Source organism: Ceratotherium simum, chromosome 35 (assembly GCF_057802395.1).
Source record: "Ceratotherium simum simum isolate JZ-2026a chromosome 35, ASM5780239v1, whole genome shotgun sequence".
In the NCBI taxonomy this organism is placed as follows: Eukaryota; Metazoa; Chordata; class Mammalia; order Perissodactyla; family Rhinocerotidae; genus Ceratotherium; species Ceratotherium simum.
Window position 1 is genome coordinate 16,444,877 of NC_141934.1, and position 15,116 is coordinate 16,459,992.

Genomic DNA, 15,116 nt, shown 5'->3' on the forward strand with positions numbered 1-15,116 from the left:
TCTGTAAGATGGGAATAAAATATGATACCTGTGTCCTAAGTTTGCCGCAAAGAATAAAGGAGCTCACACATGTAACGTGTCCTGGTCTGGCACAGAGTAAGTTCACAGTAAATAAACTTCTGTTATTAAAATTATTATGACTTTTTTAGTATCATCATCATCACCATCACTATTGTGGTTGTTCTCATGTCAGAGAGTGGATCACAGATGGAAGGGAGCAAGAGGCCCAGACACTCCACAATCAAGTTGACAATATGGCATCATTTTTCAGATTTTCATGTCCAGAACCTTCTCTTTGGGTTCCATGAGACTCAAACTAACATTTTAAGCACCTCTTGTATTCTAGGCCCACAGTCAGGATCCGTACACGCCTGATCTGATTTAATCCTCACCTGACCTTGGGAATTAGATCCCAATATTCCCATTTTACAGTTGCGAAAACTGAGGCCCGGGGAGGAAAACGAGCTTGCCCATAGTTGCTCAGTCAGTAGGTGGTAGTGCCCAGATTTGAACACAAGTATCTAGAGCACACTAACTCCCCTTTGGCCTTCTGGGAGACAATGTTTTGAAAGTAAGGAAATTCCCTTCCTTCTCCCCTTCTCTCTCTGTCTCCCTCAGCCTCTTATAGAAACACTTTCTTTCCTGTTTCTCGGAGATAATTCTCCAGATCTGACGTTGAACTTCACTTCTCCAAGCTGACAGGACCTAACTGTTTCTCCCTCACTGAAGTCAAAGCCTAACGAGAGCCTGTAGCAGCGATGGCAGCCTGGGCGGAAGGGCAGACTTCATCCATGAAAGCTACTCTGGCTTCCCAAACTGCTCAGAGCTTCCATCTAATTCTCAGATGGGCGCCCAACAGGGCTTAGAACATCTACCTTAGTGAGCCAAGAACGCCAGGGTATAAGAAGAGAATCTGGACCAGATAGGGGTCCTCAGGCTTATTTTGGCCTTGCTACCTACTGACCTCAGTTTCTGCATCCGTAAAATGGCTTTGACACTGCAATTCAACATAAGGAGGCAGGGGTTGTATCTGGGGAGTTTTGCTGACAAAAACACTCGATTCACTTTCCATCTGTCATTGGGGGGTAGATACAGGCCCAGGGCAATGAGAGAGCGTGCATTAGTTTGAATAGAAATAGAATAGAAATAAGGCTTTCAACCAGCTGGTGAAGTCGGGTTATAAAGACAGTGCTGCAAACAGAATCAATTCTCCAGAAGCCAAAGACGGGCCAGGCTTTGTATGTACACAGCACAAAATTTAAAAATAGAAGGCAAGGGCTGGATTGGCTTTTTCATTAGCATCAACGGTATAATGCAGTGGGTTTAAGTCTAGGATTTAAGATCAGAGAGACCGGAGTTCAAAACCACTCTGCTGCTTACCGGCTGCCATATTTTGGGCAAGTCACCTTAGCTCTCTGAGCCTTAGTGAAATGTGTCCTCAGACGCCAGCACAATGCCTGTCATGTGGTAGGTGCTCAAGAAATACTGTTTGAATAACTGAATTAAGGAAGGCAGGCAAAGATCTGAAACTCAGGAGGCAGATCTGGGCTGAAATCATGATTTGGGAGTCAGTGGTTCATTGAGTCACTAAAACAGAGAAAAACTAACTCTACCTTTAAGACAGGAGCAACAAACTGGCCTACAGGCCAAATCTAGATTGTCTCCTGTTTTTATAAATAAAGTTTTATTGGCACACAGCTGTGCCTATTTGTTGACATATTGCCTATGGCTGTTTTTGCCCTACAATGGCAGAGCCGGTAGTCGCAGTGGAGACCATCTGGCGCACAACCGGTCCTCTACAGAAGGACCAGTATCTGCTATCTGGTCCTCTGCAGAAAAATTTGCTGACCTGATTTGATTTAAGGATCTGAAAGAGGAGAGAGAGAGGAGGAGTGTCCAGAGAATGGAACTTCATTTCTGCACCCTCAACTTGGCCTTCCCCGTTGGACTGAAGAGAGGAGTGGGGGCACCGTCTCACCTGCGTGCTCTGGCGGGGCTGAGCTCCCGGCAGGCCTTGTCTCTCTCCCAGCTGTTGGTGCCCAAGGCCTCAGTGGCCAGATGCTGACTTAGCTTGTCTGAGGGTCCATCCTGAGCCGGCACCATGGGGCTGCTCTGGGGTTCTGTCCTACAGTGGAAGAAATAGGGAGGCAAAAGTGTTAGGATCTGAGAGACTGTTAATGTTCATCAAATAGTCATAGATGTCCTAATATTTCCCAATGTTCCTTGCAGTTAGGTTGGAACCATGGACTTATCTTTGGCCACTGGTCTCTGAGTGGGAGTGACATATGTCATTTCCAGTTCAAGGCAATAAGATCTGTGTGCCTTCTCCAGCTCCCTCTGCCTGTGTCACAGTGACAGAGGCCACATATTCTGAAAGGCGAAGCTCACTGAGGGAGGAGAGATGCCCGAACCACATCAGACTTTGCATGATAGAAGTAAACCTTCATTAGGTTAAGCCGCTGAGATCTAGGGGTTTATTTGTTACTACAGCGTAGCCTAGCCTATGCCAACTAAATCACAGGGAGAGGCTGGGAACCAGCATTTCACTTCCTTACTCAAGACATAATTGGAGGCCAAGGCATGATAGGATTAGTTTCAACTCCCCTTTGCCATTTCTATCCCATTTCTTTGCCTTACTTGTGAATGGAACAGAGATACCCGAATTCAAACACTATCTTCACCATTTAGTAGCTCCAGGACCTGGGGCTAGTCACTCAACCTCTCTGAGTTGCAGTTTCTTCAATAATAAAATAGGGAGTAATAGCAGTCCATATATTGTTGAGTTGTTGTGAAGATAAAACAAGATAATATAAGCAAACAGAAAGGCCTAAAAAGTGTCAGTTCCCTTTCCCTTTACTTCCCTGGGAATCAAACCTCCAGTTTGGCGTCCTTAGCAGGTATGAGGCCACCTACTTGGGATGGCAGTTCCCATGAAGGCCTGAAGTTCCCTCCGCTGCCTCTGAGATGAGTTCCAGACAACTCCAGGAAATTACCTGAGTCCCACCTCTTTCTGTGAGTCCCCGAGAGGGAAAAGAAGTTGCCTAGTTACTCAATCTTTGAAGAGACCGTCACTCAAATCTCCTGCCTCCTAACCTGGAGGAGTCAGGAGTTTGAGAGACACAGGTGGATCTGGCACCAACCAGCAAGCGCCCTTCTCTGCTTCCCCCCTCGGCCTGCAGATCCCAGGTCAAGCACTGATCGAAGGCATTAGCATTTCTCATGCGCTGAGCTCCTGCAGCCAGTGCATCAAGATTGGTTTTATGACTCCAGATGAATGCATCTGATAAGCCCCCTGCTCCTTAGGGCTGTCAGGAGAGCAAGCCAACCTCAGTCGATATTGAAGGAAGGGCAGCAAAACACATCCATCTCTGTCAGCCGCTTATCGGTACATCTTTAGAAGCAGAGCTGGGAGATAAACCCAGGAGGGATGGCGATTCCAGTCAGGGCTGCCCAGCCGTCCTCCCCGCCAGCTCCACGCCTCCAGAACTCCCGTCCATCCTGCTCGGCTTCAGTTATCCCGACATCTCCCTGCCCCACTTCTCCTACTGTGAGGGTCCCATTTCCGTGTCTTTACTCCTCCAGTCTATCCAGTTGTCTCTTTTCAGACAACTCAAAGCTAACAATTTCTGCCCAGCTCCCAGCAAGGCTTGCCTCTTCCCATACTTGTCCTGGCCTAGGCTAACCTGCATTCGTTCTCTCCAATTCCCTGAGTGCCTGCAGTGCGTCCAGGTCAGTTCTAAGTGTGGGGTTGCAGTGAACAAGACAGAGATGTCCCCTGGGATCATAGAGTTAACATTCTAGATGGGGGAGCAGATAATAAACATATAAGCAAGTAATAATATGGAATAATGGATGGTAATAAATTATGGAGAGAATAGATGAGCGTAATGGGGCTAGGAAATGGGAGGAGGTGACCGTTATTTTGTATAGAGTAACCAGTGAAGGCCTTTCAGAGGAAGTAATAGGGAAGTAGAGACTTGAAGAATTAGGGACTAGCCTTGCAGTTTGTGGTGGCTTTAAAGTATGTTTATAGACCCTTCGACACTCCCGCCACCAAAAGAAGGAGACTAATTTCCCTCCCCTTGAGTATTGGATGGGCTTAGTGACTCACTTTTAATAAACAGGGTGTAGTAGAAGTGGTCACATGTGACTTCCGAGACTCAGTCACAAAGGCGGCTTCTGTCTCTCTCTCTGGGACTGATCACTCTGAGGGAAGCTGGCCACCATATTGTGAAGACACTCAAGCAGCCCTACGGAGAAGCCCACGTGAAGAAGAACTGAGGCCTCCTGCTGACAGCCAGCACCACCCAGCCATGTGAGATCATGGCCTCGAAGTGGATCCTCCAGCCCAGTCAAGCCTTCAGATGAGACTGCAGCCCTGGCTGACACCTACCCCCAGTCTCAAACCCAGCCAAATTCCTGACTCACAGAAATGGAGGCATAATAACTATTTATTGTTGTCTTAAGCTACAAAGATTTGGGGTAGCTTGTTGCCTAGTAATATATAACTTTTAAACAGGTATCTGTGGGAAATGGGAGATATGTTCCAGGCAGACAGAAGAGTAAGTCCAAAGACCCTTGGCATATACAAGGAGCAGCCAGCAAGGACTAGAGGTCTTTGGAGGTCTTGGGAAGACCTTTGGGTCCCCTGTGGCTGAGATGGGAAGCCTTTTGCACAGAGGAGGGATATGGTCTGGCTTACATTTTAGAAGCGTCACTGAACTGGCTGAGGACAGTAGACAGAAGGGAGGGAGGGACAGAGATGGGGAGACTATCGCAATAGTCCAGGCTCAGATCAGGGTGGTAGCTATGGAGGTGATGACCTGTGGCCAGATGCTGACATATTTTGAAAGGAGAACTAGCATCAGTTGCTGCTGGTTAAATGTGGGGTGCTAGAGAATAAGAGAAGGGGATGGGTCAAGGACGACTCCCAGGTTTTGAACCTGAGCAATTGGCAGGATGGAGTCACCACTGATGAGGTGGAAATGGTGGGGGAGGGAGCAGGCTTTTGGGGAGATCTAACCCCTTTTCTAGGTTATGTTAGTCCCTTTGCTATCCTTACTGTAGCTCTCACTAATATGTGTTGTTGCCATTGCATTGCCTGTGCTCTCACTAGACTATGGGTTCCAGTCTAGGGCCATGTCTTACTTCTCCAGAGCCTGCTGCTTGGTAAACACTCAGCAACATTCATTCAATGGATAAATGAAAGAGCACATGCATTGACTGAAGAGAACATTCATTTATTTCAAAAAGTTAGAAAGGGCTTTTGAGATGCTTTGAACTAATCCCTTCAGGTTACAGTTGGTGGAAATAACCCAATGCCTCAGTCTACTCAGATGGCTCAGTCAATGCCTTTTCTACTCTAGTCCATATTTCTCTTAGAAAAGTGATCAGTTAGCTTATCAACGTATGCGTACTGCCCAGCAGAGCGTTGAGTTGGACGCACACAAGAATGGTATTTCGGGCTCTCTGAGCATTACAGGAAACCAAGACAAATCTGTACCTGAGGCAACTCTGTGATAGGCAAAAATGGAGAGCCGATGTGAGGAATTTGGCAGTGAATAAATACACGACAAATAGTGCTGGCGTTGGGTGGAAGGTCTCAGTGACTTGTGCCAATGGAGGGAGGAGAGGTGTAGGTTATCTGCGCTGTAGGGAGTGCTGTGGATGCTGCTGCCAGGCACTGGGGGACAAGGCTCAGGTGAGGACAATGCCTCATCCATCACCGCCAGCAGCAGGGTTCAGAATCAGGGACGGGGAATCCTGACAATGGTTTGGTGAGGAGAGGTGTAATGGAGTTGCTGCAGTTTCTAACTTGACACTCCCTGATGTGGTAGGTTGTTCTTTCCTCCAGTAGCACTGGCTTCACCTTCCTGGTGCTGGGCACCCCACAAACAAAAATGTAATTAATTCTACCAGGCAGACGGGGAGTGGTGAGAGAAGGAAGAAAAACATCCTCCGTAATATGACATTTAAGATCTTTTTTTCAACATGTTCCAACACTTTGCTTCTCGGCTTTCTTAAAACTGAAAGAGACTCAGAAAGCATGTCATCCGGGGTGTCTCAAACCTGGCACAGCATCAGAGGACTCTAGGAATGGAGATTAAAATGCAGATTCTTAGGTCCCATCCTAGATGTAATAAGTCAGAGCCCCAAACGGGTGGAATGCGGGAATCTGCATCTTAAAGAAACATTCCAGGGGCCGGCCAGGTGGTGTAGTGGTTAAGTGCGCATGCTCCACTCCGGTGGCCCAAGGGTTCGCAGGTTCGGATCCCAGGCGCGCACCGAGGCACTGCTTGTCAAGCCATGCTGTGGCGGCGTCCCATATAAAGTAGAGGAAGATGGGCAGAGATGTTAGCTAGGGCCAATCTTCCTCGGCAAAAAGAGGAGGATTGGCATCGGATGTTAGCCCAGGGCTGATCTTCCTCACAAAAAAAAAGACATTCCAGGTAATTCCAACTCCTATTGGATCAAGAACTAAATCCAAGCTGATTACCAGAACTAAAAGTCTCTGCATGATCTGGCCTCTGCCTGCTCTAGACCCCATCTCCTACCTCTCTCTGTCCCTTACTCTGCTCAAGCCACAGGGCCTCCTCACTGTTCCTTAAGGAACAGTGCCTTTGCTCCTTCTGTTCCCTTCACCTGGCATGCTGTTCCTCCAGCCCCTTCCTTTCATTCAACTGTCGCCTTCTCAGAGAGGCCCTCCCTGACCCCTCATGTAATCTTCCTCCTCTCTTGACCTGCTGCCATCAGTCACCCACTGCGCCTGCCTTCAGAGCACTTGTCACTACGTGAAACAAACGTTTTATATGCTTATTTGCTAACTAACTGTTTGTCTTCAGGACTAGAAGGTAAGCTTCAAGAGAGTGGGAACTCGTCTCTTTTCTCACCACCTAATCCCCAGGGATATAGTGCCTGGCAAACGTGCCTTTTTGCTCGATAAACTTTGCCAAATGAATGAATGAATAAACGGAGGGATGTACAAACGAATTCGGATGCCCGATCTGATGTGGGAACCACAGATCAGATTCAACCTCTCCTTACATATAAAGAAGCAGAGGTCCAGGGGGAAGGGCCAGTCTGAGGTCACACAGCGCTTCCGTGGACTCAGACCTCAGCCACACTCCTCTCCTCCACAGCCCCACCCATCTTCCTTCCCTTCTCCCAGCTCCGCATCCTTGCAGAGCTTTAAGAAAAATTCTGTGTTCCATCTTCGCCGAGGGATACCAGCAGCTGCCTGTTTTTACCACACAGCCCTTGGATGTTGCAGAAAAAAGTACTTAAAAGAAGGCGAGATCTTCAGGGGACAGCTAAAACAGTGAAGTCAAGGGCCCGGCACACTCCACTTCACAGAGGGAGGGAGGGAGGGAGCCGCGAGTGCTGAATTCCTCAAGGCCTCCCCTCTACATTCCTGCTAATCAACGACCTGGAGCTTAGATGCAGCTCTCCGTAGTCATGGCAACCAGCAGATTCCCAGCCTCCGATAAGAGTCAAGGCTGAACTTTCTGCAAAACTCTCCAAGATGCCTGGCTCCCTGGCCACGTCCCTGCTTCTCACATCAAAACACCCCACTCCCAACAGAGTGCTCATTCAGCCAAGAGGTTGGGTGCAGATCCTGGTGCCCCAAGTTCTAGGTTGAGTTAAACACTGTTTGGGGAATCAGAGACAAACAATGTTGGAGGAGAGCGAGAAGGACCCCAGCCTCAGCCCACCCATGCAGGGTGGGGAAACTGAGGACCCCAAGAGGCAAGCGGACTTGCCCAAGGCCACACGGTGACAGAGCTGCGACTTGAACTGTGGCCTTTTGACCCCACTTGCTCTTTCCACATCACTTGATGGTAACAACAGCTGGCATGTGTCAGGCACCTACTCTGTCAGACACCAGGCTAAGCACTTCTCATGCCTCGTCTCATTTAAGCTTCCAAAGAAACCCAGGAGCAGGCACGGTCATCCCCACTGTACAGATGGAAAAACTGAGGCCTGGGGTAGTAAGTGGTTTATAAGAATCAACTGAGAAAAAAGGAGAGTGATCTGGAAAACACTTTGAAAATGTAAGAAGTAATAAATGGGGGCATAGGGTGAATCTTGGTAATTTCTCTGTAAGACAGACTTGCCTTATGTGTCTGGAGAAGGAGCTGTGGCTCAAGGTTATGTTCCACAAACAGGAATGGCACTTGGTCATTAGATTCGGGCCATCCCTGACACTTACTGCTTCCATCCCACTAATCGCTCCACCTGTGTGTCAGCATCAAGTGATGCTGACAACCCTCTGTAAGGTACTCAGTTTGGTGAGTTGATCTCCATTACACAGATGAAGACACTGAGGCCTGGAGAGGCAGAGGGACTTGCTTCGCATCCAAGGCTCATGGCTCAGGCTCTTGTTCTACACTTGCACCCAGGGCTGTGGATGACCCATCCTTGTTCCTACACTTGGCCAGACACCTCCAGTCTGCCTATTTCAATAGAGGTTACAGCCCAGACCCTAGCTCATGAGTCCCCCAGAAGGCCCAAGGCTTATCATGGGCTGACCCAGCACATGGACAAGATGGATTTGGCTCATTTGTGCCTCAGCTCAGACTTCGGTCTCGGCCCTATTAATATGCTGGTCTGAGGTCTTGGGACCAAGTCCTTTTCAAGGTTAATTAAGCCTGGTTGGGGACAATCAGCAGGAGCTGTGACTCTCTGAGCTTTGCTATCACAGCCGGAGAAGGCAGAGCAGCTTCGGGAAAGACTGGGGATGCCAGAGGGCTACTGTGGAGACATTATTGGATGCGGGGGCAGTAATGCTCATCTTAATAGGCACGGAATGAGAAACAGAGGAAGTTTTATGAGGCTGGCATCTCCCGCATTACTTCATTCACTTATTCAGTAGTTGTTTACTCAACACCTACTTAGTATCAGATTTCAAGGACCCAAAAGTAGCTGAGACTTGTCTCTGCCCTCAAAGAGTTCCTAGCCTGGAAGGAGAAGACTGATCCCTCCACTGGGAATGACAATGTGGTATAGTAAGTTCTCTGATGGAGAGAACCTCAGACGACTATGGAACCGTAGAGAAAGCACCTCATCCAGCCTGGGGAGTACGGGCAGGTGGCCATGGAAAGAATCCTAGAAGATGTATGGAAATTGGTCAGGAGAGTGGAGTAGCATGTACAAAAGCCTGGCGCTGAGACACAGCAGTGGACTTCATGTAACTGCAGAGGAGGCAGTAAGCTGGAAGAGATAGTTGGGGTGGAGGGTGGGAGGTAAGAGTTGAGACTGGCTTATTTCACTTAGCACAATGCCCTCAAGGTCCATCCATGTTGTTGCAAATGGCAAGGTTCCCTTCTTTTTAATGGCTGAATAGTATTTCATTCTCTGTCTCTCTCATATACATACATATATGTGTGTATATATATATCTCTCTCACATTTTCTCTATCAATTCATGCATTGATGGACACTTAGGTTGTTGGACACTTAGGTTGTTTCCATGTCTTGGCTGTTGTGAACAATGCTGCAGTGAATGTGGGGGAGCAGAAATAAACAGGAGTTGAGACTGAGGATGCAGGCAGAGGCTGGATCCTTCAGGGCCACGTGGACAGATGTTTCCCACACCTCCATGTGCACGTGAATCCCCTGGGGATCTTGTCAGAACGCAGACACTGGTTCAGCAGGTCTGGGTTCGGGCTTGAGCTTCTGCGTTTCTAACTTGCTCCCAGGCGAGGCTGCTGCTCCGCGGACCACACTTTGAGTAGCCAGACTGTAGATTTCACCAAGGACTTGGACTCGATTCGGAAGGCTGGCCTACACAGACAAGCACAGCTCTGGTCCGCTGTCTCTTCAGGCAACTGGAGAGAATGGTTTAGTTCAGTTCTCAGGGCTGAGAGGGCGTGAGTGTGTGAACGTGTGTGTGTGTGTGTGGTAAACACTCTTGGATATCAAAAATCATCCAGTTCACAAGTTTAGGTCAAAGGACAAAAGAACCATATGGAGAAAAATCAGCTCAGTATTTCTCACCCAGGTCAGCCAAGCGGGTCACGCCCCCGACTTGCCTGGGTTTTGAACTCTCATTGCAAACACATCCATCACTGCCCTCCAATCAACCCCAAACCCACCCAGTCATTCCTCCCTCCACAGGCTGGCCTGTCGATCGCCTATTGGCCTAGTGAGGGATCAAACTGCTGAGAAATGGATCAGATTTGATTCTTGGGACTGCCTGAAATGCAGGCTGCCCCCAACCTGGGAAATGGCTGAATTCCGAAACTTCGTGGTTTTCCACTTGAACAGGTTGTGAAAGGTGATGCTGGGAACGTGCACAGGTCCTGGAGTCCTGCTGACCTGGGTTCAAGCCCTGACTCTGCCAAGCTGTGTCACCAGGGGCAAGAACACCATCTCTCGCTCCAGCCCAGGGCACCTTCAGCTGGAACTGCAGACAGGGTTTAGATTTCTCTGGGGAGGGTGAGCCGCTGACTATATTTTCTTGCCGTGGGAGGGACTGTGCTAGGTGAGTCCTCTTTGGGCATCATTACAGCCACTGCTGGAGGAGGCACCAAGCAAGATCTGCCAGGAACAGGGAAGAAGCCCTCAGCCTAGGAAACCTTGGCTCAAGAGCCGAGAGAGTAAAGACTGGTCCCAAGAAGTGCTGCTGGGGACCGTTCCCTTATTCTTCACTCGGTCACTGATTCAACAAATGGTTATTGGGCACCTACTATAAGTAGGCCTTTTTCTAGGAACTGGGGACACACAGAGAACAAGACAAAAAAGTCTCTACCTAGTGGAGCTTGCATTCTACTGGGATGGGCAGAGGTGGGAGGAGAGCGGAGAATACACATAATTAAGTGGAGAAGCTGTAGATGTTGGAAGGCAAAGAGTGCCTTTGCACTCTTTGGGAAAGGAAATGGAGCAGGATGGGGAGCCTGGGAATGCCACTGGGAGGGGGCCATAATCTTAAACGGGGTGATCAGAGAAGGCCCCACTGAGAAGGGGACATTTGCGCAAGACTTGAAGGTGATGCAGGAGTGAGCCTCGTGCATGCCTGAGAGAGGAACACAGCAGGCAGAGGACACAGCCAGTGCAAAGGCCCTGAGGTGGGAACATGCTAGATGCACTGAGGCTAGAGCTGAGTGAGCAAGGGGGACAAGAGTAGGGGTGATGTCACAGAGGTAATGAGGGACCAGATCATGCACGGTCTACTGGGCTATCGCAAGAACTTGACTTTTCTCTGAGTGAGATGAGAAGCCATTGGAGCAGAGGAGTGATGTAATCTGACTTTAGGTTTTGAAGGATCTCTCTGGCAGCTTGCTGAGTGTAGATGACAAGGGAGCTGGGATAAATGCAGGAAGACCAGAGAGGAGATTATTGCCAACAACCCACGTGAGAGAAGATGGTGGCTGGGATCCGTGCTATCACTGCTGTAGTGGTGAGAAGTGGTCGGATTCTGGACGTGGAGTGAAGTTGGAATCAAGGGTTTGCTGATGGGTTGGATATGGAGTGTGAAAGGGAGGGGTCAATGGTGACTCCAAGGCCTTTGGTCTGAGCCACCGAGAGGATGGAGCTGCCGATTGCTGAGCCGGGGACGGCTGCAGGTGGAAAAGGAGATTTTGGAAGGGTTCTCTGGACCTCAGTTTTGGACGTGTTAGTTTTGAGATGCCAATTAGACATCCATGTGGAGATGGCAGGTAGGCAGTTGGGTCCCTGAGACTGGAGTTCAGAGAAGACATTCGCGATGGGGAAGTGCATTTGAGAGATGTCAGCGTTGTGGTGCTATTTAAAGCCAGGAGATTGGATCTGCTGAGGATAAGATGGAGCACCTGGCTAGAGTGAGGCAGGAACTGGAGAGGTAGGTAAGCTCTGATGGCCATGTCCCAGCGGGATTTCAGAATAGCAAGATGGCTCATTAGAAGTGTCCCAGCCTTAAAATGCTCATAGTGTCTGACCCCTCCCATTCATTCATCCATGCATTCCTCAGCTGTTCATGTATTCACTCATTCATTATTCATTCATTCACTCATCTGCTGAGCATCATTTTACTTCTGATGGAGTGTCATTTCAAGATGATCCAGACATGAGTCCTTCCCCCAAGGAGCTCACAGTCCAGTGGAAGACCTGGGGCAGTTACATAGGAAACTCTCATATAGGAGTGACAGTGACCTGAGAAAGGAGAAGTCCTGAGTAGACAGAGGGCACCTGTGTCTGGAGGAAACAAGACAGGCTGCACAGAGCGGGCGGAGCTACTGGTGATTAGAGTCATCAGATAGACTCTGCCTGGCTGGGTGACCCTGGGCAAGTCTCTTCACCTCTCTGGTGAAGTCACAAGTGTATGCACCTCACAGGGCTGCTGTGAGGATGAAATGACATGAGGCGTGTCCGGCGCTTAGACAGTTTCTGGCACACGGTGGCACTTTAAAAATCAGCCACACTCTCCAAGGACAGGTCACATTGATCTCCAGCCTTCCTTGCGAAGCTTGCCTCTTGGGACTCACACGCTGCTGATTCTGATCCTTCAACAGCCCAAGGCAAGGGATTCTGGGAAGGGGAAGGGCAGGGAGGTTGGAGTGCCCTTGAGCATCCCCGTAGCTCCTCCCTATGATGGGGCCTTGGTTCGCCACCACCAACCTGAGTGGCTACTTCACTGGCCCTTTCCCAGGCCCTGCAGTGACCCGGCTTCTTTCTCTTTCAATAGCCTGGGAATGAATCTGTCTCTCCATCCTCCCAGAGTCACCCAATGGGCGCTTTTGTCAGCTAGAACTAGACCTGGATGGGGGGGCATCTGAGATTATGGCACAGTTATGTACACACACATACACACATGCACACACACATGCACATGCCCCTCTTTCCGGAGGCTGAGGTTTGGAAGAAAATTCCTAACTAGCAGAGAGTAACCTCAGCTTAGCTGCTCAAGTCTGCGGAGAGGACAGAACAGACAAGCCACAAATCTCAGTGGCAGGCAGCGAGCGGGCAGTGAGCTCTTGAGGTCTGGGCTCGTTAGTTTTAAAATAACACAGCAGAGAAGTGAGATAAAGGGCTTCAGCGGGGGAAGCTGTCAGACACCTCACATCACACTGTTCACCCACCAGAGGGGCCCTGTCTCTCCTCTCAGGTTATGGAAACAGAGATTGCTGCCTGGGGCAGTGGCTGTGTTGCCAGATCGCAGAGTCAGAACCTGTCAGAGCTGGGCCAGCCCCTGGAGGACACTGAACCCAACCCCGGTGAATCTGAGGTCCAGACGTCCAAGCGCCACACTCAAAGGCACCTGGCGAGTTAGGGGCTGAGCAGAGACCGCCACTCAGTTCTTCTGCAGCCATAGTGGAGGCTGCTGGTCAGATCCTAGGTTGGTGTGAGTGTTGGCTGCCAATGCCTCACAGGTGCTCCTTTCCCAACGTAAAGTCCACCCCTGGGTGGGGCAGGGAGGAAGTCCATAGCCAACGACTAACTGACAGAAGAGTACAAAAGACTTTCCCCCTTGCCTCAAGCTCGGACCAACTCTATGGAGCAATCCACACTCCCGCGCTCCCCGTGGGATCAGGCTGAGGCTGCACTCCAGCTGAAACTACGTCTTTCCTTAGCTTTCTGCCCCTGCCCTAGCCTGCTTCCTCTCTTTCTTTCTGCTGAGCACACACCCTTAGTAAGTCGTGTGCACCTAAATCTCTGTCTCAGGCTTTATTTCTTGTGAATTCCATCAAAGACATAGATCCAGATCAAGTTTTTCCTCTGACAAACTACTAAATGCAAAACAATCAGTAAGTATTATATTATCTGGACTCAGCCAGACATGGGTTTGAATTTCTGCTTTGCTACTTCAGGGCTGTGTGACCCACAGGAAGTGATTTAACATCATCAAGGCTTAGTTTTCCCATCTGAGGATGGAAATTGTTAATACTACCTGCCTCGTAAGGTGGTTGTAAGATGCTTAGCACATTTCCCAGATTCATAATAAATGCTCATTATATGTTGTTTGATGATGATGATGAGGAGGAGGAGGATGATGGTGATGGTGATGATGATGATGATGATGAAGGTGATGGCAGCAGAACGAATGGAGAGGCTGGTCCATCTCAACTCCACCAATCAGCAGAAAGCTCTCAGAAGGCTCCTCCCCCCCCTGCAGCTCAGGCCCCAATCATCAATGAGTTCTCAAATCACACCCATTCCGTTCACCCTCCTTTAGGCTTGTCCCAGGGACCCCATCCTTTGCCATTATCGTTTTTCTCTGATGAAGGATTCCCTGTGGGAGAGAGGGAGCTCTGGAGAGAGCAGACGGCTGGCTTTACCCGGAAGTGGCCATTTCTCAATGCCAACCCAGGCATCCAGCTGTCCCACCTGTAGGAAATGGCTCCTCCACACTAATTCTGATTAAGGAGTTGATGGGAAAGGTCTGTCCCTCCACTGGGACTTTTATCTGCCTTTTAAAAGTCAAACCCATTACTGCAAGATTGTGGGTTTATGAGAGAGCTTTATCTTTATTAGGCAGTCAGCTTCATGATTATCTCCCACCAACCCTGATGGGTTCCCCTCTGCTCCAAGAGGACCGTGGGGTGGGGTTGTGGCAGAAACTGACTAGGAGGTCTCAGGACAGCTCCTTCCTACCACCGAACAGCTAGAAGTCACCAGGAGCTTTGGAATCAGGCAGACCAGGGCTCAAAAGCTGGTTCTGCCGTTTTCAAGCTGTGATCTTGGATGATCACTTCATCTCTCTTCTGCAAAGGGGAGTTAACGATACGTAAAGTGCTTAACACCATTCCTGGTGCAGAGTAAGCACTTAATCAATGTTAGCTGTCATTGTAATCGTAATTATTCATTGTAAATAGCTTTTGGGACAGGATCTCCCAACTTCACTGTCTTTGCTCACGCTGACCCCTCTGCCCACAGTGGCCTCTCTTCCCTTCTCTGCCAGGAGAAGCCTTGCTCCTCCTTCAAGGTTCAGCTCAGCGGTCACACCCGCCTTTTCTGATCCCCACTGCCCATCTCCCCATAGGAATAAATTCTTTCCTCCACCATCGCAGATGCTTCAGCATCTTTTTATAAATCCCTCCAAGATCTTGCAGCATGACCTTGAGCAAGGTCCCTCATCTATTTAAGCCTGTTTTCTTATTTTTAAAATGGGGATAATACCTATGTATTGGGGGTAGTTGCGGG

General features: G+C 49.2%; 1 protein-coding gene across 1 annotated transcript in view; it reads right to left on the minus strand.

Annotated features, from left to right (window-relative positions):
- SRRM4 (serine/arginine repetitive matrix 4) overlaps positions 1-15,116 on the minus strand; it is a 149,089-nt gene that overhangs the window by 41,346 nt on the left and 92,627 nt on the right. The window contains exon 2 of the mRNA XM_004430125.3: positions 1,979-2,125. Within this exon, the coding sequence (XP_004430182.1) occupies positions 1,979-2,125 (147 nt within the window). The remainder of the gene's footprint in view (positions 1-1,978; positions 2,126-15,116) is intronic.